The sequence below is a fragment of the Serinus canaria genome, chromosome W, assembly GCF_022539315.1.
Source record: "Serinus canaria isolate serCan28SL12 chromosome W, serCan2020, whole genome shotgun sequence".
NCBI lineage: Eukaryota > Metazoa > Chordata > Aves > Passeriformes > Fringillidae > Serinus > Serinus canaria.
Window position 1 is genome coordinate 13462107 of NC_066342.1, and position 25284 is coordinate 13487390.

A 25284-nucleotide genomic window follows, 5' to 3' on the forward strand; every position below is an offset into this window, starting at 1 on the left:
AAGGGGAAAATTCAACTCTTAACTAGTGAAAATCTTATTCAATAGTCTAGAATTAATTTTATAAGTTTATATTATTTACTATAGCTAACAGATACTATCAAGGACCATGTATGCCCTTTGACATATTACACAATATAGTAATTGTCCACATCCTTTCAACTAAGACAGCTTTAGACTTCAGGTTTCTATTGTTTAATTATAATTTATTTCTGATACTTTTATTCTAATAAATACCAAACAATTTGAAATAAAAAAGCCACTCTTTGCTATTGGGAAAGTCACATGACCAGGAAACAAATTGTTTATGAACAAGGAAACATCTGTATTACCTATTAAAAATAAGATTCTGTAATATAAATAGCATCAGAAATGTCTAACAGACTAGTGACAACTTCATTTTAGACTGCATCTGTTTGAAATTCTTTTTCTTAATCATTCAGTAGTTTCCTGGTGAAGTATTTTTAACTCTTTCTACTAGTAATGTGACATATCATGCAACATATTCTCAAAGTATGAAACTCCCACTATAAAAGCCACTCCTAGCCCTGAGAAATACAGTATTTCATTGTTTGGTACAAAAATGTCCTGCTTCCAGAACTGCAGGGGTGACTTCTGCTTTTTCTGCTTCTCCCTGCTTTAACAACACCCATTTTAGCATAAGATGTGGCTTTTTGCATGGTGAAGAAAACACCATTAACTGTGAAAACAAGAAGGTGAGAAAATATTTCTGTTTAGAAAAATTCCAGTGGTGAAACAGTCAAAAGGCATTTCCCATGGGAACAATTACTAACTAGATTCTGAGGAGTTATTAATCAGTTCGGTTTAATGCTTTTCTGTACATGAGAATATTTTGGAATACTGATACTATTCCTCACAAATCAAATAATGTATTAGAATTCCGCAAGCTAGTTTAATAAAAACAGCCTCCTATCACATATTAAATTCATAAAAGAAAATAAACATAAGAGAAAGATTTACTTAATAAGGAACAACTGCTTTAGATAAACATATTTGAAAATACAGCAGGGTTTATATGTCCCTAAAAAGTTCAGTTGTTTTAGATTTTTTTGTTTGCAAATCTGCTGGTTTTGTTACTCTCTGGAAAGGCAAACTGCTTTTGAAAGGCTTGTGGCAACATAGTCAAAACAAATGCTTCTGAAAGCTTTCAATAGTACTTTTTCAATTTACAAAATGTGAAAACATGTTTCAATTAGTAAAAAAAATAGGCTAATATACAAACATTTTTTAAAAATTTCATTTGTGAAGGAAGGTAGCATAATTGCCCAGACTCATACCCATTCACTCCTCAGATACTGGTAGCTACCTCCCCTTGACACAAGCCTCTCTATATTAACCCAGAGAAATGCGTACATGGCCAGTTAGCCCAAGCAAAATAGTCATTCAGCTTTCCCCAAATTTAAACTATCATAAATTACCATTTAGACAGCATTATAAAGAAATTGAAGCATACAAGGAATAAACTATATTTTCTTTTTATATCAAAATGTACTCTTGAAAATGTGTTTGGCACAGTGCTAAATCATATAGTTAATACTAAATACTGCAGGATACAATAAACCCCTGGAGTTAACTTGTGTTTACACCCTTCAAGGGATAAAAATAAAAAGATATCAATTATTCAGAAAGCCTATAAAACTGTATAAACAATATTTTGTCTTGTTTTGAAAAGCACTAGTATAGTAAATTTTACATAAAAGACTGCAAATAATAAAAATGGATTTAAACAGATCTTTACAATAAGAAATTCAAATGGAAACAGACAAGTAACAAAGAGAAGTAAAAAAATTTATTGCAGTATTCATTCCACCAGATTTGCTGGGGATCTCTTTTCTTGTATTATTTCAGGGTGACCTAATACATCAAAATCTACATTTACAAAAACTTCTCCTGCAGATAGGTCATAGATACTGCATGCGTTTGTGTTTTTTTTTTTTCTTCAACAGAAAAAATTATATATCTGGGAGATTCTGCCACTTTACAGCCTGTAAAAACAATGCTTCCCTGGAAACTGGGCTACGCTAAAGAAAGCCATCCGCTGCTAGGTTAAACTCCAAGAACACTTTATTAAGAACATAACAGACTAATTTCCAACATTCACTTGTTTATTTTTTTTTTAACAGAAAGGTTTTTTTCAAGGTATAAACAATTTTTTAAACTATAATACAGTGGGAGTAAAAATGAACTGAGAAGTTTCTGCTGCACAACAGCGAAGGAAGCTCCCACATAAATGTTTACCAAATATTTCCTTCTTTTTCTTGCATCCCAGATTCCATTCTTACTCTTCATTTAACTGATTTTTATTTTTTTTTCCAGAAAGTTGATTTCTCAAGATTTTCTGTTATTTCAATTCCTGTAAATTTGGCTGTGTGTACAAATTCATTAGCTGGAAGTTCCATCCTTGGCAGCATACAGTGATCGTAAATTTTGAACAACTTTATTAGTCAGCTTATTAGCACTCGTTAGAGCAATTTTTTTGTAAATAATGTCTGACTCTTTAATAGTGTCTACCCAAGGCACCAGTTTGCGGCCATCACGGCGCTTGGCCTCAGTCCAGGAGCCACTGTAGGAGCCTGCCATCCACTGAACACTGAAGCCATTGCTGGTTTTCTGTACTACTCTTGCAATTTGTGGTCGGTCTTTGTACTTTGGACAGCAAATAGCGATGACATCCATGACATCAACACTTTCATTCATCTGTGCTGCCAACTCTGTAGAGTCTGAATTTCGTTTTGACCTTCTCAATGACTAAAACATTGGGGGGAAAAAAGACCAAGTGTTACACAAAAGAACTTTAGTGAAATTATTGCTTTTATTGCTTTTAATCCCTTGACGCCGGGAGTTGGGAATCCCCGGCACACATTCCATTGCCGGCAATGAGACGCACCGCGACCGCCAGCGCCAAGGGGTTAACATATCCTTGTAAAACCACATACTCTTAATTTGTACCCGTGTCTTTACCTCTTATTGATATATAAAATTATATATACACACGAATCATAAAGCTACATAAAAACTTGGCAACAATAAAAAGGATAACACACAGTACATTCCAAAGAAAATTAATAAATTTTTATATGGGATAAATCTCATTTTCTAGTTTGTGTTTTTTTTTATTGTCTTTTCTGTTAAACTTTCTACAAAACTTGTATAAATGGTTAAGTAGAGAATCTCTATCTACAAAATGCTTTCTTTCATGTCGATTACATTACTTGGTGTACATTTAATATAATAGACTGACATTTATAATCACATAAAAATAATTTTACGTAATACGCTGTGAAATACGTTGACTCCTCCTCCGCCTCACCCCTGAAGTGCCTCCTCCTCTATCCTCCCCATCACTTTCATCATCCTCTGTCTCAGCTGCATTGTTTTTAGGGCTGCCTCCTCCAAGAAGTGAGGTAATTGCTTTGTTCCGAGCATTTGTGCTAGCTGACACCTCTCCATCTTCTTCCTCTTCATCAGGATCCAAATGTTCCATAAGGAGCTTGAACTATTAAATAAACCCCCCAAAAAACAGATCAGTTTACATTCAAACTTTAAAAACGGACATTCGTATCACATTAAATAAAAAACAAACGAAAAGTTAAACAGTGTAAAACAAATGGCAGAAAACTTCAAACTTTAACAGCTTGTACTTTGTTCTACAAACATTTTACTTTCATTTTCTAGTAGATAAGTAAAAGCTTTCTTCCTGTGTTTGCAAAATTCCAAGTTTTCTCTAGTTAATATTTTTAAGAATTGGAAAAGAAAAAAGAAAAAAAAAAGGGTTAATACACTAGATCTCGTCTCTGTTCCTATGACAGAAACAGTCAGGGATAAAGTGAACAAGTTATATGGTAGAGTTATACATGATGGATACCAGAAATTAGAAAATACTCTGCAAAAATAAATATCCTTCAGTTGAAATTAATTTTTATTGTGTTTAAATTTATTAGAATACTTTGAAAGGTAATACTGCTAAACATCCTGAAAGGAAATTGTGAGTTATCATATACACATCGGAAAAGATTACCAGAAACATAATATTTTGAAATCTTCTTCCAATACATCAGCATCTACTTTCAAGTTTACACTGTGTTACCTAGTTTGAAAGGATTTCAGATTTTCTGCAAAGCAACTTTACTTACGTCTAAGTACTGTTTTACTATACTCCTCTTCACTTCTTCAGTGATCTTAGAATTAGCCATATCACTCCGCAGAAAATCCAGAGTTTGTTTTGGATGGAAATGTACACCTGTCTTCCTGTTTATAGCTTTATCATACACTTTTGCAGATTCAGATGGAGAATATTTCTGAATTTTACTGTTTAAAGAGAACAAAAGAGAAGAAAAAGCTTTTAAGCAAAGTCCAAAACAATTTCAAGGAAAAGCTTTTAAAAAGATTCAGTGTAAGTAGTTATATTTTAACCATTTTGTATATAATTGACATCCTGGTAAGAAATGAAATAATTACTTTTTCTAAGCCAGTTTCATTACATTCAACTGATTCTATTTATGGTTTTCTCTTATACAAATCTACTGCAATTATTAACAATCAACTAAACACCTCCCTTCAAGTTCTTCCAAACTTAATCCTTACAAAGAACTCACTAGATAACAAGATGACCTATTGTCTAAATATCCTTACCTATCAGAGAATCCACAGAGGTTCTTTAAATGCTGTTTCAGCATCAAAAGTAATAATATGCCTTGGGAGACATTTGCAAATTCAATTAAAGGAGCTGAATTTTCTGGTAAACATTTCATCACGGCATTTATATCATTTTCTTCATCAGAATCTGAATCAGAGTTTACTCGTTTCCGTAACCTCCGAGGCTTTGAAGCTTCCTCCTCACTTTTGCTCTCACTACCACTGTTACTGTCACTCTCAGTCTCCTCGTCTGATGAAGGCTTTCTTTCCTTTTTTTTGTCTTTCACCATAGACTGTAAGACAGAGAAGTTAACACACATTCCAAAATTAGGGTAAGTAGCATCATGTACATTTCTAAAAAAATCATTATTGACCTAAATTAGGAAAAATTCCCTGAACAATGTTATTATTCATAACTTGATTTTCATAACTTTAGATTCAAAGATTAAAATAATTAATGACAAAAAAAAAAAAAAGCTGAATTCAAGGTCCCTGAAAAATTTATCCAAAGTCCACTTTTTTTGCAAGGTGGTTACAAAAAGAACTGAAACAAGAAGTACTCCACTGGCATGTTATTCTTAAAAAGACTGCTCAAGTTTGTTATCAGAGACCGTAAAATGAAGTAAAAGCCAAATACAATATATCAGGAAGAAAATTTTGGGTTTTTTTCACCTGAATAGAATTTTTGCACGTTACATATATTTCCATATGTACATTGGTGCAAACTAGTCCAAGCTGGTTTTAATCCTTGTCTCTGTTAAAATCCTATGACACTAATTACACTGCTGACCAGAGAGCCCCTCAAATCAGCATATACAGTATTAATAATAGCCAGTTCCATTACTTGTAGAGCTACAGAATTTCATACCTGCATTATTACTGCACATAGTATGCTTTTTCACAACACAGAACTTAAGATGTCCCAAGCAGGATTTCATCCTCTACATTCTGGTCCCCCATCTAAAGAATGTGCTGTCTTTTTCTAGCAAATTCAAAATTGACTTTGGTAGGGTGAGAATTCAAAGTAGTGTTCTTTCCAGGTACTTGTACTTACTAGTCAGATTGGAAATTCTAGAAATGGGTTTGTTTCCTGACAGTTTGGACCTTCTGCTGTTAAAGTTGTCCAGGAAATGAAGACACTGAAGTCTTTAAGAATCACAGAATGGGTCAGGTTGGAAGGGACCACAGTGGGTCATCTGGTTCCACCTCCCTGTTCCAGTAGGGTCATCCCAGAGCACACAGCACAAGATTGTGTCCAGATGGGTCTGGAATATCTCCAGCAAGAGAGACTCCACACCCTTTCTGGGCAATCTGTTCCAGTGCTCGGTCACTGCACAGAGAAGTTCTTCCTCAAGTTCAGGTGGAACCTCCTGGGCATCAGTTCCTGCCTGTTCCTCTTGTCCCATTGCTGAGCCCCACTGAGCTGAGCCTGGTCCATTCTCTGACCCTTCCCTGCAGACACTGACAGACATTGATAAGGTCCCCTGACAGATGACTCCTCTTGAGGCTGAACAGCCCCAACTCCCTCAGCCTTTCGTCATAAGAGAGGTGCTCCAGTCTCTTAATCATCCTCACAGCCTCTGCTGGACCCACTCCAGGAACTCCATGTCTCTCCTGTCCTAAGCAGCCCAAAACTGGACACAGCACAAGAAACAAAGGCCTTTTTCTTACAGGATTGCATATTGCCATAGCAACAGATACTATACCATCATTTGGGTTCTTATATGCTACCTTAAGAAAAGACATACTGCACACTCTTTTCTTGCAATAAATAATGTATTTAAATTCTCCTAGGTGACACACATGGCGCTGCCATCAGCTACTTGACAACAAAAGAAAAAAATGGGATTTTGTTATTAAAATTATGCATGCAAGTATTAATTCCAATTAATTCCAAAATATTAGGGAATTATATAGATTTAATATTAATATATCTCAAAAACTGTCATTCATTTTTAATAACATAAGCAGCAATATAAGGAAAGTTTTTAACTAGTGTCTACCAGATACAGGTCAGAACAGAAAGGGTTGTTTTTTAACTACCAGTTACAAACTAACAATACTGGTCCATATCACAATAATGGTACTGTATTCACTGAAAAATTGACCAAATTATATAGAAGCTTATGCTGCCACCATAATAAATATACTAAAATATAAATGCACATACCTCTTTAAATGACTGTAGTAGGTTGCTACCAGAAACTGATAGTGTAATGTCTATATGATGCATTATAAACAGTGGCTCTTCCTGTGTTTGATAAGGAAAACAGGCTAGATTGTCTGCTATGTACAAGAGCATATTCACCTCTGTTTTCTGGAAGTTAAAAAAAAAAGTACATATAAATTTACATACAAATATCTTATTAAATATATAAATACATGCAAAATTTAGTCATGCCTAAAGATACACTATTCCTAAACAACCTAAAACTGAGTACAGAAAGATACTGAATGATGCAAAAGTGAGTAATGCATTCTATTAGGTAAATACCTTATATTATAAAGCAAAACAAAGTACCTTAGGGAAATAAAGCTATCAGTAATTATGTAATAAAAATATATTACAAAAAGAGAATTTAAGCTTGCAATGGTATATTTTTTTTTCTTTATAAGTGAAGGAAATGTGGTGCTTACTGCAGTATCATCAAAGAGGTTGAGTAAGGAAATTAGAAATGCTCGTCGGTGTTGACGGTTCCCTCGAATCATGGAGTATAGGTGTGAACACAATGCATTGGATGATTCATCATGTCTAAAACCTCTCACAGGATCCTGTGGGCAGGTATTGATTGCCTGTTGTACCTGGTAAGACATCTTCATACCAGCCACTGCTTTCATCTGAAATGGAAAAGTACTTATTTTTATTTAAATCATTGCTTTCAAGCAGTAACACTGAAAGTGGAAATTAAACAAATGCATGACAACAGAAACTTCTACCTATTTTTTAATCTTTTTTCCCTTTAAGTGGTTCCTCATCTGAAGTTTAACTTTTAAACACACACTGAAGTGCACTACTGCCTTTTGAGAAAGCATACAGATTTAAACCGAATTTGTGGTAGAGATCAAAATGTATTGTGAACTGCTTCTATGTTAGAAACATACAGATGATCTGTTTACCAACTACAGCCAGGTACTCAAATTTAAGCAATTTTCAAGAATCATAGATTCATAGAATATCCTGAATTGGAAGAGACTCACAAGGATCATCAAGTCCACCTCCCAGCCCTGCACAGGACACCCCAACAATCCCACATTGTGCCTGAGAGTTTGTCCAAACAGTTCTTGAGCTCTGGTAGTGTTGGGGCCATGACCACTGCTCTGGGGAGCCTGTTCAGTTCCTGACCACCCTCTGGGTGAAGAACCTTTTCCTACTATCCAACTTAATCCTCCCCCGACACAGCTCCAGCTGTTCCCTTAGGTCCTGTCACTGGTCACCACAGAAGAGAAATCAGTGTTTGCCCCTCCTCTTCCCTTAATGAGGAAGTTGTAGACTGCAAAGAGGTCTCCCTTCAGTCTCCTCCAGCTGAACAGACCAAGTGCCCTCAGCTGCTCCTCATATGGCTTCCCCTCAAGGCCCTTCACCATCCTTGTGCCCTCCTTTGGATGGTTTCTAATACCTTTATATCCTTATATTGTGGTGACCAAAACTGCCCCCAGGACTTAAGATGAGGCTGCCCCAGTGCAGAGCAGAGTGGGACAATCCCCTCCCTTGACCAGCTGGTGATGCTGTGCCTGATGCACCCCAGGACACGGTTGGCCCTCCTGGCTGCCAGGGCACCGCTGACTCATATTCAACTTGTCATCGACCAGGACCCTCAGGTCTGTACATACACGGTTGCCCCATCCCAGGAGAAGAATCTGGCATTTGCCCTTGTTAAACTTAATATGGTTGGTGACTGCCCAGTCCTCTAATTGGTTAAGGTCTTTCTGCAGGGCCTCCCTGCCTTCAGTGGAGACAACAGTTCCTCCCAGTTTTGTATTGTCTGCGAACTTGGTCAGTATCCTTCCCAGTCCTGTGTCCAGGTTGTTAATGAAGATGTTGAAGAGCACAGGGCCAAGGATAGAGCCCTGTGGAACCCCACTAGTGACAGGCCACCAGTCTGATGTCACCCCATTCACTATAACCCTTTGTGCCCCACCCGTGAGCCAGTTGCTCACCCACCGCATGATGTGTTTATCCACCTGGGGGCTGGACATTTTGTCCAGAAGGATCCTGAGAGAGATAGTATCAAAAGCTTTACTGAAATCCAGAAAGATGACATCAACTGGTTTCCCTTGATCAACCAGGTGGGTTACCTTGTCATAAAAGGAAATCAGGTTTGATAAGCAGGACTTTCCCCTCATGAAGCTGTGCTGGCTGTGACTAATGACTGCATTGTCTTTCAAGTATTTTTCAATACCTCCCAGAATAATCTCCTCCATAACTCTACAAGGCACTGAAGCAAGACTGACAAGTGAGACTGGAGGCCTCCTTCTTGCCCTTCTTGAAAATCAAGACAACATTCCCCAGCTTCCAGTCAGCTGGGACCTCTCCAGATTCCCAAGAGCGCTCACAAATCATTGAGGGAGGTTTTGTAATCACATCAGCAGCTCTGAGTAGCCTGGGATGAATCCCATAACGCCCCAGAAACTTATAGGGATCCAGCTGTAACAGCAGAACCCACACATTTTCAGGGTTGACTGGGAGTTGATCATTCTCACAGTCATGGTCCTCCAGCTCAGGGCACTGGGACCCCCTTGGTCTGTCACTGGTGTTGAAAACAGAGGCAAAGAAAATATTAAACATCTCTGTCTCGTCCATGTCCCTGTTTGTGAGCTGGCCATTCTCATCATGGAATGGGCTGATGTAATTTTTGCACTGCCATTTACTATTGACATATTTAAAAAGACTCTTTTTATTGTCCCCCACAATCGTGGCTTAAGCCCAGCTGGAAACTAAGTACCATGCAGCTGCTTGCTCAACCCCCCTCTCTACCCCCACCCTTGTGGAATGGGAAGGACAATCAGAAGAGTAAAAGCCAGAAAACTCCTGGGTTGAGAGAATGTCAGTTTAACAAGGAAAGCAAAAGCCACGCACACAAGCAAAGCAAAACAAGAAATTCATTGAGCCCTTCCCAAAGGCAGGCAGGTATTCAGCCACCTCCAGGAGAGCAGGGCCCCATCCTGTGGAACGGTGACTTGGGAAGATGAACACCATCACTCCAAATGTTCCCCCTTCCTCCTTCTTCCCCCCACTTTACATACTGAGCATGATGTCATATGGTCTGGAATATTCCTTGGGTCAGTTGGGGTCACATGTCCAGGCTGTCCCCTCCCAACCTCCCATGCACCCCAGCTCCCTCCCCAGTGTACAAGGAGCAGAAAAGGCCTTGGCTCTGTGCAAGCTCAGCAATAACAAAAACATCTCTCTATTATGAACTCTGTGTTCAACACAAACCGCAACACAGCCCAAACGCCAGCCTCTGGGAAGGAAATTAACTCTACCCCAGGCAGAACCAGCACAACTGTCCAGCTCCAACTCCAGTTGAGCGTTGGCCACACAGATTTTCTCCCTACAGTTATGAACAGCATCTCTGTATTCTTCCCATATCACCTGACCTTGCTTCCACTGGGCACACACCTTCCTTTTTTGCCTTATTTCCAAGAGAAGATTCCTGTTCAGCCAAGCTGGCCTTCTGCCTTGCCTGCCTGACTTCTGACATCTGGGAATTGCCTGCTCCTGTGCCCTTAGGAGGAGATGTATAAAAAGTGACCAGCACTGATGGACCCAGCACCTGAAAAAGTATTTTCCCAGGGGACCTTACTTGATAATTCCCTGAGCAGCCCGAAGTTTGCTTTCCTCATGACTGGAGTTGAGGTTTTGCTGGCACTTTCCCTCCTGGCAACAGAGATTTTAAACTTGATTGCTCAGTGGTCACTGTGGCCAAGATGGCCACCAATCACCACTTCATTCACAGAATCACAGAATATGGTGAGTTGGAAGGGACTCACAAAGATCAAGTCCAACTCCTGGCCATGCACAGGCACCATCCCCAAGAATCACACCATGTGCCAAGAGTGTTGTCCAAATGCTTCTTGAACTCTGTCAGGCTTGATGCTGTGACCAGTTCCCAGTGGAGCCTGTTCCAGTGCCTGACCAGCCTCTGGGTAAAAGACCTTTTCCTGATATCCAACCTAAACCTCCCCTGACACAGCTCCAGCTGTTCTCTCAAGTCCTGTCACTGGTCACAAAGAGAACAGTGTCTGCCCCTCTTCTTCCCCTCACGAGGGAGTTGTAGACTGTGATGAGGTCTGACTTCAGTTAGGTATCTCTTTGGATGCCATGAACAGTGCAATGCTCAAATTTCAGTGGAATACAATTAGATTTATAAAGTCCCACAATATAGTACACACGCTGAACTAAGACTGAGGCCTTCTGAAATAAGGAAGGGGTGCTGCAACTCAATTTCAGATCTTTAGCAGAACTATCATCACCATGCCACAACTCCACAAGTCTTCACTTAGCCCTCAGATTTTCCTTTCAGCAAGATCCCTCAGTTCTTAAAATCTTCCTATGTTCCTTCTGCTTAGATTACAATTTATAAAGCTGTCATCGTTTGAGCCTGGCGCAATGCCAGTGCCCCCATGAAAATACCTCTTTCCCTGGTATCTACTGTGAGATGTGATCAGAGACAGAGCAGAGCAGGCTCTAACTTAAGATTGAGAGAAAAAAAAACTTTATTAACCTAAAACTACAAGGAAAAACACACAGAACACAGGATGAAAACCTTCTAAATTTCTTCTTCCTCCCCCCCACCAAATCTCCTAATTCTGTTACCACCCTTTAGATAATCAATTCTTAATTCCTCGAGAAGAGAGGAGTCCCTCTTGCACTACAGACTTCCCCAGGAAACAGTCGAAACTTCTTGTGTTTCCGTGTCACGCGTGGCACCACCCGGAGAACATTTTGCCATCGTGACCTCTTCCTTCCATGTCCAGTGCTCTCACCACTGCACATGGACCAGAGCTGCTTCTAGGGTTTTTTCTCTTTAAGGATGCTTTGTCCAGTTCTAAAAAAGAGCACAGTCCCTCTCCTTTTGGGACACCTGTCCTCCCCAAATTTCACTCTTTGGGGCTGAGGGGTCTCTTGAACAAAGATCATCTTCTTCTTCTCCTTCTTCGAAGACGGAGGGCACCACCACCACCCTCCTCACCCGTCGTCTCTGTTCACACACTTTCACATCACCGCACTCTCCTGGCTCTGAGCCATCACCTCCCCCTAGAATGCAGTCTCTGTGTCACAGGAACACAAGTGGTTCTGCTGTGGCTATACAAGAAAAGTCCAGCCAAAGGCCACTCCATCATCTCCTCTCACCTAAGATTCTTCTCAACTGCTCTCAATCTCATCAACTCCAGGAGGAATCAGCATTTGCAAGGTTTCCATCATCTCAAGAAGGGTTAAAAGTCCCAGGCTCTGCCAGTTTGGTTCATGAACTCCCACGCCTGGCTGCCCTGCTGGGCACCCCCCCCTTCTCCTTCACGCTGGCCGCGCTATCACAGGCACAGGCTGCTCACTCTCTCTCTCCCTTCGGGGGAGGAATGGGGGATGGCTGCCCGAAGCCCTCGCAGTGCTTCTCCACCCTTCAGCCCAGGCCTGGCCTACCTCCCTCTGGCCGCATGGCTCCCCTCCCCCCCGCCCAGCTCGGAGCTGGGCAGGGGAGGGTCCACTCTCTTCCAAACCGGAACCCAAAAAAGGAAGTTCCCCTGGGAGTTCACAACTTTTAACCCCCCGTGTTCTCAGAGGCATATCCATGCCCTCAGTGGACAAACCAGGTGCCAATATTAAAATCTGAACACCGATTGGCGTGACCACACCATCACAAAAAACTTCATTTCCTCCCAAACCACGACAAAAGCATTGATGTCTTAAAGTTCTAATACATATATACTGACCTCTACTTTTACAAAGAGCTCTCTCTTAATACAGGAAAATCATTGCTAAACATTATGAAACAGCTGTCCTTACCTCTTATCAAATAAATGCTCTTAACATACTACTCGGTGAGGAAAACACTACTGTGGATTATAAATTAAAGGAATTTTTAGACTGGAAGAGATGCTTCAAATTATTATATCCTTTCTATTTCTACAAATAGAAATCTCCAAACAGGGGAAAGAGTTGGGATCTTCTTTACAACTGCTTATAGTTATTGTTATTGTTTATTTGTTATTTAAATTATTTTTCTGCAGCTGAGGCCTATCCAAGTGTTGAGTCACCAGAGAATGTAACAGTATTTTGTAAAATGATAAATAAGAATTACTTACATGAATGAACCCAGCATACTTTTTGTCTATTTCCACCAATTGCTGGTCAGCTTTGTTTCGCATAGAGGGCTCTGGATCTGTGCCCATAGCAATTAAGTACGGCACACACTTGAAAAAAACCAAATGAAATTATTATTTAGAGTCATTGTATCTTGTCTTTCTCACTCTTTGCTCTTTTATTACAGTATTGTTTATGTTATATTCTGACTACTGTAGAAACTAGAATAGGAAGCTTTATGTAACTTACTACCTGACTACTTTTTTCAAGCAAATAGTACAAAATACACAAAAGACCAGTGTTATCACAATCATAGAATAGTTTGGGTTGGAAAGGACCTTAAAGGTCATCTAGTTCCAACCCTCTGCCATGGGCAGGGACACCTTCCACTAGACCAGGCTGTTCCAAGTCCCATCCAACCTGCCTTGAACGCTTCCAGGGATGGGGCAGCCACAGCTTCTCTGGGCAACCTGTTCCAGGGCCTCACCATCCTCACAGGGAAGAATTTCTTCCTAATATCTAATCTAATCCTACTCCCTGTCAGTTTGAAGCCATTCCTCCTCATCCTTTTACTACATGCTCTTGTAAAAAGTCCCTCTCGATCTTTCTTGTTGGCTCCCTTCAGGTCCTGGAAGTTCAGTTAGGTCACCCCAAAGCGTCTCTTCTCCAGGCTGAACAATCCCAATTCTCTCAGCCTTTCCTCACAGCAGAGATGCTCAATCCCTCTGATCATCTTGGTGCCTCCTCTGGACTTGCTCCAACAGGTCTATGTCCTTTCTCTGCTGGGGACCCCAGAGCTGGAGGCAGCACTGCAGGTGGGGTCTCACCAGAGCAGAGGGGCAGAATCCCCTCCTTCTCTGCTCCCCACACTGTGGGATCAGTCTAGCCCACAGGGGGTTTCTGGGTGCCAGCCCACATGGACGGGGCATGTCCAGCCTCTCACCAACCAGCACCCCCAAGTCTCTCTCCCCAAGGCTGCTCTCGATCTGTTCATCCCTCAGCCTGGATTGATCCTGGGGATTGCCCGACCAAGGTGCAGCACCAGCACTTGGTCCTGTTAAACCTCATGAGATTCCAATGGGCCACTTCTTGAGCTTGTCCAGGTCTCTCTAGATGGCCCTGTCTTTCAGGTGTGTCCCCTCTACTACTCAACTTCATGTCATCTGCAAACCTGCTGAGGGTACTGTCAATCCCTTTGTATGTGTCATTAATGAAGATATTAAATAACACTGGTCCCAGTATAGACCCCTGAGGGACACCACTGGTCACTCATATCCATTGAGACTCGAAGGCATTATAAGTGACAGAAGTTGTGTGAAGTTTCAGGTAGTATTTCCAGTTCTCTCAAACTCTGAAGTCAATTTACATTACAAAAAATGCCATTAAAAAAACCCCAAACCACACACCACCAGTTATGACTGAACATGCACAATGGTTGTATTACAAACAAATAATTACAAAAATATTATGTAAGCAAAGAATAATGATGATAACTGAATTTCTGACATTGACTCTAAAATTCCATAATGTTTGGAGGACATGGGAATTGAGGTGAAGACAAGCTGTCACAGTTTTCAGGATAAAGAATTAAAGAAAAGAGCTTGGCATATACGTGAAATTCATAACAGAAATATGCTCCAATGTACATTTGCACGTGCACTTTAGGCACGTCTCGGCTTTTAGATCTTGATCCAAAGACAAGAAAATACAGCATTTGGAATCCAAATTTCAAAATATGCTTTCTGTAAAGGCCCCTTGGTACAATAAGAGATTACTGTAACATAGCTGCAAGAGAAAAACTAAAAATGTATCTAGAAAGTGTAAAAAGCTCCGAAACCTTAAGACCAAAAAAACCCCCACATCATAATAGGTTACCATACCTGAACAGGATGGATGAGACCCTGGTTTAATGTCAGTGCAATGACATTTAGAGCAAAGTGGCGTACACTGGACTGGGTATGAAAGAAAGCCTCAAGGACCTGTTTGAGATATAGCTGCATGATGGAACTACTCATCCCTGAGGAAATATCACCCATTTCTTTCAGATCTTCCTGCTTTGCTACTTTTTTCCCTGTAAAAAGGATGAAAGCAATAGCACACTCACCACAGTATAATCATTTACTTTGCTATTATTTGATGCATACTTATCTTTAAGCTTTATAATACAAAGACATTTCAGCCATCTTAGAATGGGTTTATGATCTCATGAAATATAAAGCACTCTGATAGCAAATATACTTAAAAAAATTAAAGTCACACAAATTTAAAGTCTCATTCCTCGATAAAGGTTTTATTTTTTACAATTTCTTATTTGTATCTGCTAATTAACCTTAGAGAATATTTTGATAAAAAGTATTAATACCATCATTACAGCAATTATGCATTCTGGATTGCTTTCAGGATTTATACAACCTGAAAGTAAATAATAAGCTACATGTCTCAATATACCTATGCACATAATGAATTTTTGAAAATTATTCTAAGATATCTTGTGTACAATATTACTAAATAGATAACAATCTTAAATTACTCAGTTCATGTATATAGTAATTGTATGCAAGAAAGTTAGATTTTGCCTGCCTCAGCACAGAAGAACTCAGCACTTACAGTCTCTGTCTGCCTGCTGCATACGTGTATCCTCCTCCTGCAAGTAGGTCTGAAGGTTTTTTAACACCTGGATTTTTAAGTTTACTGAACAGTTCTTGTCCGAAAGAATGCTGTTGTACAGGGTCTTCACTTCCTGTTCAAACATTAAACTTGGGTGTTGTATAAATGCAAATCCTAAGGGTGGAAGAAAAGAGGAAATATTCCATGTTATTAACTAGAAATTGTATTTCTGCTTCTTAAGTCTTTCTTCAAAATAGAGGTATGAAATTTATCTCCTCCCAAGTGTGGTGCTAACAAACAATATTGCTTTTTCATATGGACACCATTCTAAGTTTATAAGGAGTTCTATTATCTGTCTGATAGATAAAGATGGGGTCCCGACCCACGGCAGTTGAACTAAGAGTTATATAGGTCTGGAAGCATGGCCAGTGTACTGGTCTGCATCTCAATGACTAGGAGTTCTCCCAAGAGCAAGGGGGGAACATTGCTAAAAAATTACTCATTGTTTTTCTAACACATTTGGAGAAAAACATTGTGCTGAAGCTATGAAGAGTTATTCATATGGAGACAGAGAAAATGTGGACAATTGCTAAATATCCTGAATATTTAAACAATAAAATCTTAAAAGAAAAATATAGCAAACACAATAAAATAAAATTTAGACCTCTCACTGTTGTTATTCATGTACCTATTAAGGTCGTGTCTTGAAAATTACCTGAAGCATTCTCAAGACTACATCTGTTAGAAGATACACACTATAGAACTGCTTTTAGCTGCAGCCTTACCCTTGACAAAGAACTAGTTATTCTTAGTCAGGGAAGTCTTTATTTCATAAAATGTTTGATCTAAATAAGTAACAGCATATATAATTTTAGATCACATATGTAGATTTAGGAGTGCTGGCAACAGACTCTTACATAGTATCATAAAAAACAGTAATGGGAACATAACTTCCCAATTTAAACTACATTTAACTACTTGATTAATTTTTTTAAGACTGTGAGAAAAGCAAACATTAAGTGCATTTTTCCCAACCATAGGAAACTAAGATTCTGAATGAACACACAGAAAACATAAACAGAAATGAAGAATGGGGGAAAAAAATGAAAGCAAATAAAATTTTGTGAAAGCAATGTATAAAAGTGGGTGTAACAAAGGGAAGACTGAGTCAGGTTTTTAAAACTGGCTCTGTGCACACAGAAAAGACAGTGTAGGTAAAGGCTAAGTCTAGGGCAAGACCTAAGTGCATTTAAGATCTCGTTTCAATTTCAAAACAGGAAAAGGAAAGAAGGCAGGGGAGATAGAGGGGAAAGAGGTGAAAGAAAAAAGAATGATGCTCCTCTTTGAAGTAGGTAGTATAATTGTCCACTCTATACAGGTATATATTGATGTTTATAACTTGACAACCTCTGAGAAAGTCCAACCTGTTTTTTAAGTTTAATTTTGAAAATGGAAAGCACTTGCATGTATGTGTAACAATCCATAACTCTCTTTCATTCACTTATTTAAAATAATCTAAAACCACCAGTACTCTTAGGGAAATTATTATTTTTCCATCCCCTGTAAGTAGGGAAGAAATTTTAATTGGCATAAGAAGTTGTCATAGGGGATGAAAAAAGGCAACTGCTGTGTTCATTTAAGGACTGACTTCACATCTTGGGGCTGCTCTCACACCACTTCTCTTCATACCTTTGTTTTCACTCTGTTAAGGTTAAGCACTGAACTGGGCTGAGTAAGACATTACCTGTTAGATACTAACAAAATTTTTTATCCTCAATCTGCCTTGCAAGTACACATCTGGAAGAGAAGCATAACCATAACGCTTATGGTTAAACTCAATCTCTAAACAGCAGTGACACATCCCAAAGCAAAGGTTAAAACTGTTGAGTGTCCTTACTGTAAGGACACACTAATAATTACCAAAAGGAAAGTACACATTCTTCATTTGATGCCTTCAGTGTGTATAAATTTTGAATTAGCTTCTTAGCAATTTTCACCTTATTGCTGCACATAAACGTTGAATGTATTTGAAAACTTGACTCAATATTACCAGCCTGTAAAACAGAGCTTTGCACTGCCTACTACATCTCTATACACCCAAGCAGCTACCTTCAAAGTGGAACCAGTACTTAGATGAGACTAATATATCACTGAAAACAGTTGTCTGAAGTTTAATTAAGATAAAGACTGACATGTTTACAGGCAGAGAAAAAAGAATAAAAAAATCTGAAGAATGCCTACTGATAGTCACTCCTGTTTTCTCCTCTACCCCAAACTGATCACAGTTCAGTCTGTAATTCAGGGTCATTTCTGATGAATACAACACTCAGCCTCCATGAGTAAAGCAATCATGTCTACGGTTAGGAAGGCAGCCCCTATCCCATGTGCAATATTTTGTATAGAACAATTAAATTAGAATGGACTATAGTAAGCATTGTGCATCTTGATACAATGCTTAGAAAAACCTCCAGCTAGTTGTTAGCACCATAGCACTGTTCCTGCAACAGAGGCAACTTAAAGCCATTAATCCCACTCAGCTGTCTGCAATGGTTTCCTCGCAGAATATCAAATCAAGATTCAGTCTCAGTCCTTATCCTCAGTCCTCCCTAGCCTAAACTGTACCAGGATATCTAAAAAGCCACCTAAACAGCAGCATAAGGAAGAAAATTCTTATACACAGTTAAACCATACAATGTAAGCTCACACACATAGGAGATAACTTTCTTTAGACTAAGCCATAACCATGAACTGAACTCTTCCAGAAACCAAGGCCTATCTGTCCAAACAAGATGCTCTTACATGTACAGTTTTGGTCCTTGAGCAGAAGATGAACATGATACAAATCACTCAATGGCAGTTCATGCATTACTGCAAGTTACTGAGATACTATACTAATGCCTTCAGACAAAGAATCTATTTAAAATTTAAATACTGCCAAAGACCCAAAATAAGCTGTAATATTTAGACTATGGCATAATCTCAGTGCCTCGTGAAATTTCACAGACAATCTTTCAGTTGGTATAAACTGCCAGAGTTCCCTCAATTTCTGTGGAATTTCTGCCCCTACACTTAAAATTCTCCAAGTTTTTCCATCTTTTTTTCTAGTTATTCTTTAACCATACCTTGAGGACTGAAAAACAATATTTGGAGTTACAAAATATTTGTATGTGGGAAAAAAACCTCATCTCCATTTACTTTGGAAACTTGATGCTTTTTAAGACTTGGTCATACACCAAAAAGGTATTCACGGTTAAAAGCATCCACTCTGCTGCAGAAGTATGCAACTTCCAAGTATCCCTTTGACTACATTTCTATAGCCAGGTCTCAAATAAAACATGTGGTGAACTTTGATTTTAAACAAACTTCCCTGCCACTACACAAATAAATGCATGGATTTCTACTAGAGCAGAATAATAAAAACTATTAATATTTCTTACCAAGGCCAATAATGGCTTTTGTCTGTACTTCTTCATCTGAATGCTTTGTAAAATACATCAGTAGTTCAAGTACTTTATCCTTAATGTTAACCTGAGGAAATTAAAACACAAATAATAGTGATTTGAAGATGAAACAGATATTTTTAATCTCTTATAAAAAGCATATATATCAAAATGGAGAAACACAATCTTACTGCATTGTCTTTGCAAAACCATGTATTTACAACCCAAAAAATTATATCATATGTATTATGAAGAAATGAATAGCTTTGAGGGCCTAGGAATACTGTGTTTGCAAACTGAAGTGGAGTATTAAATATACACAAGACGTAGAGAATAAACACAAGTTATTTTACCTTACTGTTGCCCTTAAAATCTTCCTGATCAAAATCGAAATGCCGGCACAGTGCTCCAACAGTGAAAAGTGATCTAAGGAGTGCTGGTTTATTGGCAGTAAGTATTGTACTGTTGGGATCTTCTTGGTGTTGACTTTTTAATTTTGAAAGTGCACCTACAGTAAGATAAAAGTTTTGGTCACAGTATTTAATCATGATGTACCCCTAAAATAAGACTTGCAGGTGAAACTGAAGAGTGACATGTACATGTTGTGATTTTACTTACCATAGTATCTATTAAAACAGGCCCACACAAATTTATAGTTCTGAGTGACCTTGTTCACAACAGCCCCAAGACAGCTCACACAATGCTGAACAACCTAGGTGCAAGAAAGAACAAATGAATTATATATCTAGAATTTAAACCTGATACTTTTGTGATGTTATGCAGGGAAAAGGTATGTAGAACTAAAAGTAACTAACAGATGTAATGTCCATCTCCTAGACTGCTCTGAAAACATGCCCAAACTTATAATTGTTAAAATATAGCAACAACACATACAAACACAAGTAAACCAAGAACACTGATTTTTCATGGCTCAAAAGTTATCTTCATAATGAAGACAGACTTTCTTTGAACCAAAATTATGTATTTCACAATGTGAAATGGAATTAACCGAATAGTAGCAATTAGAAGCTTACTGTCATGCCATATTTGATGATGAGTTTCATGAGGTCTTCCTCAATAGTGGCAAGAAATGTCTCACTTGGGTGTTCCATTAGTGGCACTACAAGTTCTAAGATTTTTGCAACATTGCAGATCACCATGAAATCATTCTGGGTCTGAAACAACAGCATTTATAGCATTTAACATTTCTGGCTGTGTTACCTCTAAGTATTATTAATATGTATTATGCAATACATATATAATACATATTAATATAATACAATTACATAATAATATGATGCAATTATGTATCTTATGCAAGTTATTTGGTAAAGATTTAAAATAATATATACTTTACATCTGCTTTTAAGTTACACATTATTTTGAAAGCAAGTTCTCATTTTCTACAGAACTTTTGTAAAAAAAAAAATAAAAATTGGTAGAAGCAGAATTCACCTGTCATCAAGGCTGTGACAGACCTGAAAACTTCTGGTCATGAAAATTTTTTGGAGTCCTAAAACAAATTTAGGAACTCTTCCTGACGCATGCACAGTAGAGAATGCACAACACCTGGCAACAGGTATTGGCAGCAAGTAAATAATCAGATAACCTTTTCCTATACTGTTTGATCAGAAGCAGCTCTATGTCTGTTGTAGATAATCCTAGAGAATGCTCTAGGGCTGAAACTGTAAAATTCTAGGCTATACCTGCAAGCTAAGCTGATAACAAGCATTCTCAGGCCTGCTCTTCCCTGGGCAGCTGACCTAAGGTAATGGATTGCTGCCCCCCACTCAGTCAAGCTCTTCCTTGAGCCATGGTTGCATGATCCTGCTCTGCTCCTGCCAGATGATGGGTTCATCACCACTTTCACTGAGCCAACTGTGCTAATCAAAATGGCAGAAAGCAGTGCAGTGTTTCAGAGGAGGGGGCCATTTTCCCAGACTGGGGGGATTCAGCACTGTAGCTCTCTATCATTTCTGTGAGCTAAACTGTCTTACAGAGAAATACAAAAACACCAGAGCTAGGGTAGAGAGAGGTGAACTGCTGAAGAGGAGAGAGCAGGACATTTTCCTTCTAATATTTATGCTATATGTTAGATCACTCTATCTTATGGAACCATACCTTTACTCTTAAGATTAATTTATTAAATCTTAACTACTTTTAAGACTGACTATAAAATAAAACAATTTAAAGAAATTATTTCATAACAGCTGGAAAACTGTGTTTTAGTCTTTAAGGGAAAGAAGCACAGGTTTCAGTTTCATTTGAGTGTAAAATGTGAAGGCAGAGGGTGAGGAACAGCATCTTGGAAGCTATAGAGTTCATAAAAGGACCTAATATCTTTAGAAGATATGATCATGAATCATAGAAACATAATTTTTATTTCTCTTTTCCTACCTTCAGTTTCATCAAGCATACAAGACAGCCATTAATTTCCATGCTTAATTATCTGGGAAAAAGAAAAGACTGATTTTCTAATTTTCTCTACTTACACTACATTTAGTGGTCAGGTATGGCTGCATGGTCATGGCATGTTTGACCATTAGCTGGGGCCTGATTTTGCTGAATAAGAACAAAGTGGTTATGCAAGCAACCAAGCGACCAGAATTCACACCTTTGTTGTCAGAATCTGCAAAAAAATTAGAAAATACACAAAGTGATGTTTGAGCAATGAAAAACATATAGCCAAACATCATATGAATATCTTTCATGACATATCTTTCAAGATCAATAAAGAATATTCTTATTAGATTAGAGATGAGAACATAATGTGCTAACATTTGTATGTGATCACAACATATGTAAAATAAGCAAAGATGCTTCAAAGATATCACTAGTTTTTAACCTAATTACTGTACACAGAATACTGACCTAGCCAATGATTCCTATTACAACTGTAGAATGTATTAATACAAATAAGGCTTGACACATCTTTTCTGCTTTTAGTGATCTAAAAGTTTGAACAAGTTATTTTAAAATTAGCTCTGTTATTGTGATTAGCTAGAGAAAATTAGGGAAGCTTTATTATTACACAGTGCTCAAAGGTTCACAATCAAAATAAATGCAATAACTCATTACCATCAGTTTTGTAATAGGAATTCTGTTACAGTAACTTTACACAATAGCCATTTGAACCACCACTGTTACAGTATCATAAAATTCAAAGAAGCTACTGGGTTGTAAACACTATTACCTGACAAGGATTCCTCATATTTAAGAATGTGCTCAACCAAATTGTCAACAAGTTGAGTACAGGCTTTCTTCACAGGTTTATATGAGGCATCTTCTTCTGACTTCAACAGCTATAGCAGAAAATTATTTAGTATTCAGGGTGCATTCATTTACATTGGATATGTACTGGTTTTATAACAATTACTACAGATACACAAGGATTTTGCACTACAAAACCATTTAACTTCTCCATAAAAGTTACACCAATGGAGAATTAAAGAAAGGTCAGATGTTTAAAGGGCATGGATTGAATTTGTTTACTGTAAAGGACTGGTCTTGCAGTCTCCCTTCAATATGTTTTAGTACCAAAAGAAATTTTAAAATTCTTACAATGATTGTGCCATACATTCAAAATTCATTACTTACATTTTGAAGAAGCTGTTCAAACCAATCATAGCCTGTATCTCTACAAGCTGCAACCTAAAAGTAGTTTTAAGAATAAACTGGTTAAAAAAGGCATCTGAATAAAAATTACTTCAATACAGATGCCATCTTAAAAGATCAGTAAACATGCACAGATATATTTTCATAAATATTCAGTATTATATCTTTGGAGAGCAGAAACTTTTTCCTGCATTTGAAAAAGTGTTCTCACCATTTAAGTGATCTCAGAATTTGTATCCCATACAATACAAGGCCTACACATTTTACTGGAGATTGCTACCTCTAATGACAACCAAATTTTGGGTTCGTAGAACAACATTTTGTACAGATTAAAGCACAAATACAAGTCTGACATATTAAAAATGAACATGTATATATGTATATATATATATATATATATATATATATATATATGCATGTAGATATTTTTATATAAACAAAGCCTTCACTGGTATCACATGTCAGGAACAGCTCAGAGATGCTCCAAAAAAGAATTGGCAGGAGAACTAAGAATTAAACTGAAGTCAAATAAACTGACTGGTCATTCTGGAAAAATGCACAATACACTACAATTTAGTAAAAATATTAAAAAGCAGTTTAAACTAATATTTTTAAGTCATGAGGAGAATACTTTTATTTGATATATACATCTTGGTATAATTGATATTAAAATACCTTTTCAGTACAGTAGGTTTACCAATATGTTTTCACTACAAATGTAAAAGCATTTTATTTGAAACAGATTTTTCAGACATACAATTTAATTTGCTGCTCCTAAAAAGTAGATAACATTATGCAGATACTAGTTTACCTTGGGTGAGAACATGACCTTGCATTTGTTGAAACAGCTTGATAACCTTTCAAAGAAAGGTTATCAATTGCGGAATTTTTTTTTTTAAGAGACAACTTCTTAGTTAGGCTTATTTACAGGCTGCTACTAGCATTTCCTGGAAAATGTTAAATATAACAGAAACTTGTGGTGTTTTAACTGAAAAAGTATTTTCCACAACCTGAATATAATGTGGTCTCAGTTATCACTGCCAGCAGATTAGTGAGCATTTAAAGTTTCTTATAGCCTGTTCCATCTGATTAATAATTCTAGCATGTATTCAACGTCAGGAGACATATAAAGAAATTAATCTGATAATTAAATTACTTATATATTTCTAAAATACTACAGACAATATTCCAAAGATACTAAAAACATAATGAAATTTTACATGCAATTTAATTAAAATTTGTTTAACATACCACATCAGTGATGTTTAGTATTTTCCTAGTCATTGCTTCTTTGTCATGATGTAGAGTTGGAGTGAACCAGAGCTTCTGGAATGTCTCATTTACTAATTTCTGAAGGAAAAAAAATTAGCAGAAATAAATAATTTTATCTTGGCACATAGGTATTATTACTAATACATCCGTACAATAAGTGCACTTCCGTAAGGAATTATTCAACCTATGTGATACTGTTGTAGAGAACGTTATCTGAGATAGACCCAGATTACTATTACAGCAGTTATACTGGTCTCTAAGCAAGCTTCACTAAAATGATCACTGGAAAAGTGATGCTACAGGAAATAGTTACCATTTTCCTGCACTAATCTGCATTCCTCAGGAAAACATAGTAGGCCTGAGAAACTGACAACTGAACACAAGACTACAATTTCTACAGCAGAATTAGCAGCAATTGTAGATTACTTTGGCATTTTCAGAACAGCTGCGAGAAGGCAAAGAAGAGAGAGAAGTCAAGTCTCTCTACCCAAACATAGGAAGTTGATTCCCTAACAATGTTTTTGTATAGAGGAAAAGATGGAATAGAATGAAAGCGAACTATTCCCAAATTACATATAAAGCATATGCTTGTAGGAAGCATTCCTCATCCATGGAGACTTAAAAAAACACATTGCAGATACTGCCTCATCTTTATGAGGTTGTTGGAAAGGCAAGGGAAAGGTCATCCTCCTTTCCCAGCAGCACCTTAGATCCAGCTGTTCATGTACTTCTTGATTAACAGTCTGCCCTGAAAGCCACTTGGCATTAACATATCTCAAGTGGTAAAATTATATGTTGCAGCTTCAAAGTTCCAGATTTCAAATCCCACTGAAAGTGTGATACAAAATTATTACAGGTGTATTCTTAATTACCCAAAAATTTAAAAATTATTTTTGACAAATCAAACAAAAAACATCAGTGTCAGGTTTATGATTCAACACATAATCTTAGGTTTTTACCCTTCTGCATATACAGCACACAATGATAAGAATATGATGACATAAGTAACATTTTAGGGGGAATAACTGGTTCATTAAACATTCAGAATTAATGCAAAATTTCAACAGACTAATACTTTATGTTTTTTATACACAGAACTTATAAATCGGGCATATAATAACATCAAGTAAGTAATTTGGACTTAAAGTTTATTTTGTTTTCAGAAAGGAATTTTATATACTAATTATACTTGTTAGAAAAGAGAAGTATCAGAGACAATAGTTGCAAAGAGAAAAAAACCCCAAAATTCTAGATAACAACTTTTTAAAATCCTTTGATTGTCAGCAAGAACTTGATGAAAATAGAAAAAAGAAAAGAAAACCAAGTCAGACAGCAATGTAGAAAGCTATTTGCTCTTAAAAATTAAAATAAATAAAAATAATTAAAAATTACAGA

At 37.5% G+C, this 25284-nt stretch overlaps 1 protein-coding gene across 6 annotated transcripts in view; it reads right to left on the reverse strand.

Moving 5' to 3' along the window:
* Positions 1 to 241: 241 nt before the first annotated feature.
* LOC103824654 (nipped-B-like protein) overlaps positions 242 to 25284 on the reverse strand; it is a 176156-nt gene continuing 151113 nt past the window's right edge. For 5 of the 6 annotated variants that reach the window (XM_050986312.1, XM_050986310.1, XM_050986311.1 and 2 more), the window contains 17 exons: positions 23869 to 23967; positions 22600 to 22653; positions 22196 to 22304; positions 21495 to 21631; positions 20037 to 20177; positions 19621 to 19714; positions 19356 to 19510; positions 19000 to 19090; positions 15563 to 15736; positions 14836 to 15026; positions 12958 to 13065; positions 7291 to 7491; positions 6824 to 6970; positions 4651 to 4946; positions 4152 to 4326; positions 3329 to 3514; positions 242 to 2766 (listed from right to left, as the gene is read on the reverse strand). In XM_050986312.1, the coding sequence (XP_050842269.1) occupies positions 2401 to 2766; positions 3329 to 3514; positions 4152 to 4326; positions 4651 to 4946; positions 6824 to 6970; positions 7291 to 7491; positions 12958 to 13065; positions 14836 to 15026; positions 15563 to 15736; positions 19000 to 19090; positions 19356 to 19510; positions 19621 to 19714; positions 20037 to 20177; positions 21495 to 21631; positions 22196 to 22304; positions 22600 to 22653; positions 23869 to 23967 (2724 nt within the window). In that variant the 3' untranslated portion in view covers positions 242 to 2400. Of the gene's footprint in view, positions 2767 to 3287; positions 3515 to 4151; positions 4327 to 4650; positions 4947 to 6823; positions 6971 to 7290; positions 7492 to 12957; positions 13066 to 14835; positions 15027 to 15562; positions 15737 to 18999; positions 19091 to 19355; positions 19511 to 19620; positions 19715 to 20036; positions 20178 to 21494; positions 21632 to 22195; positions 22305 to 22599; positions 22654 to 23868; positions 23968 to 25284 lie in introns of all 6 variants that reach the window. The other variant, XM_050986314.1, reaches the window with a different exon arrangement.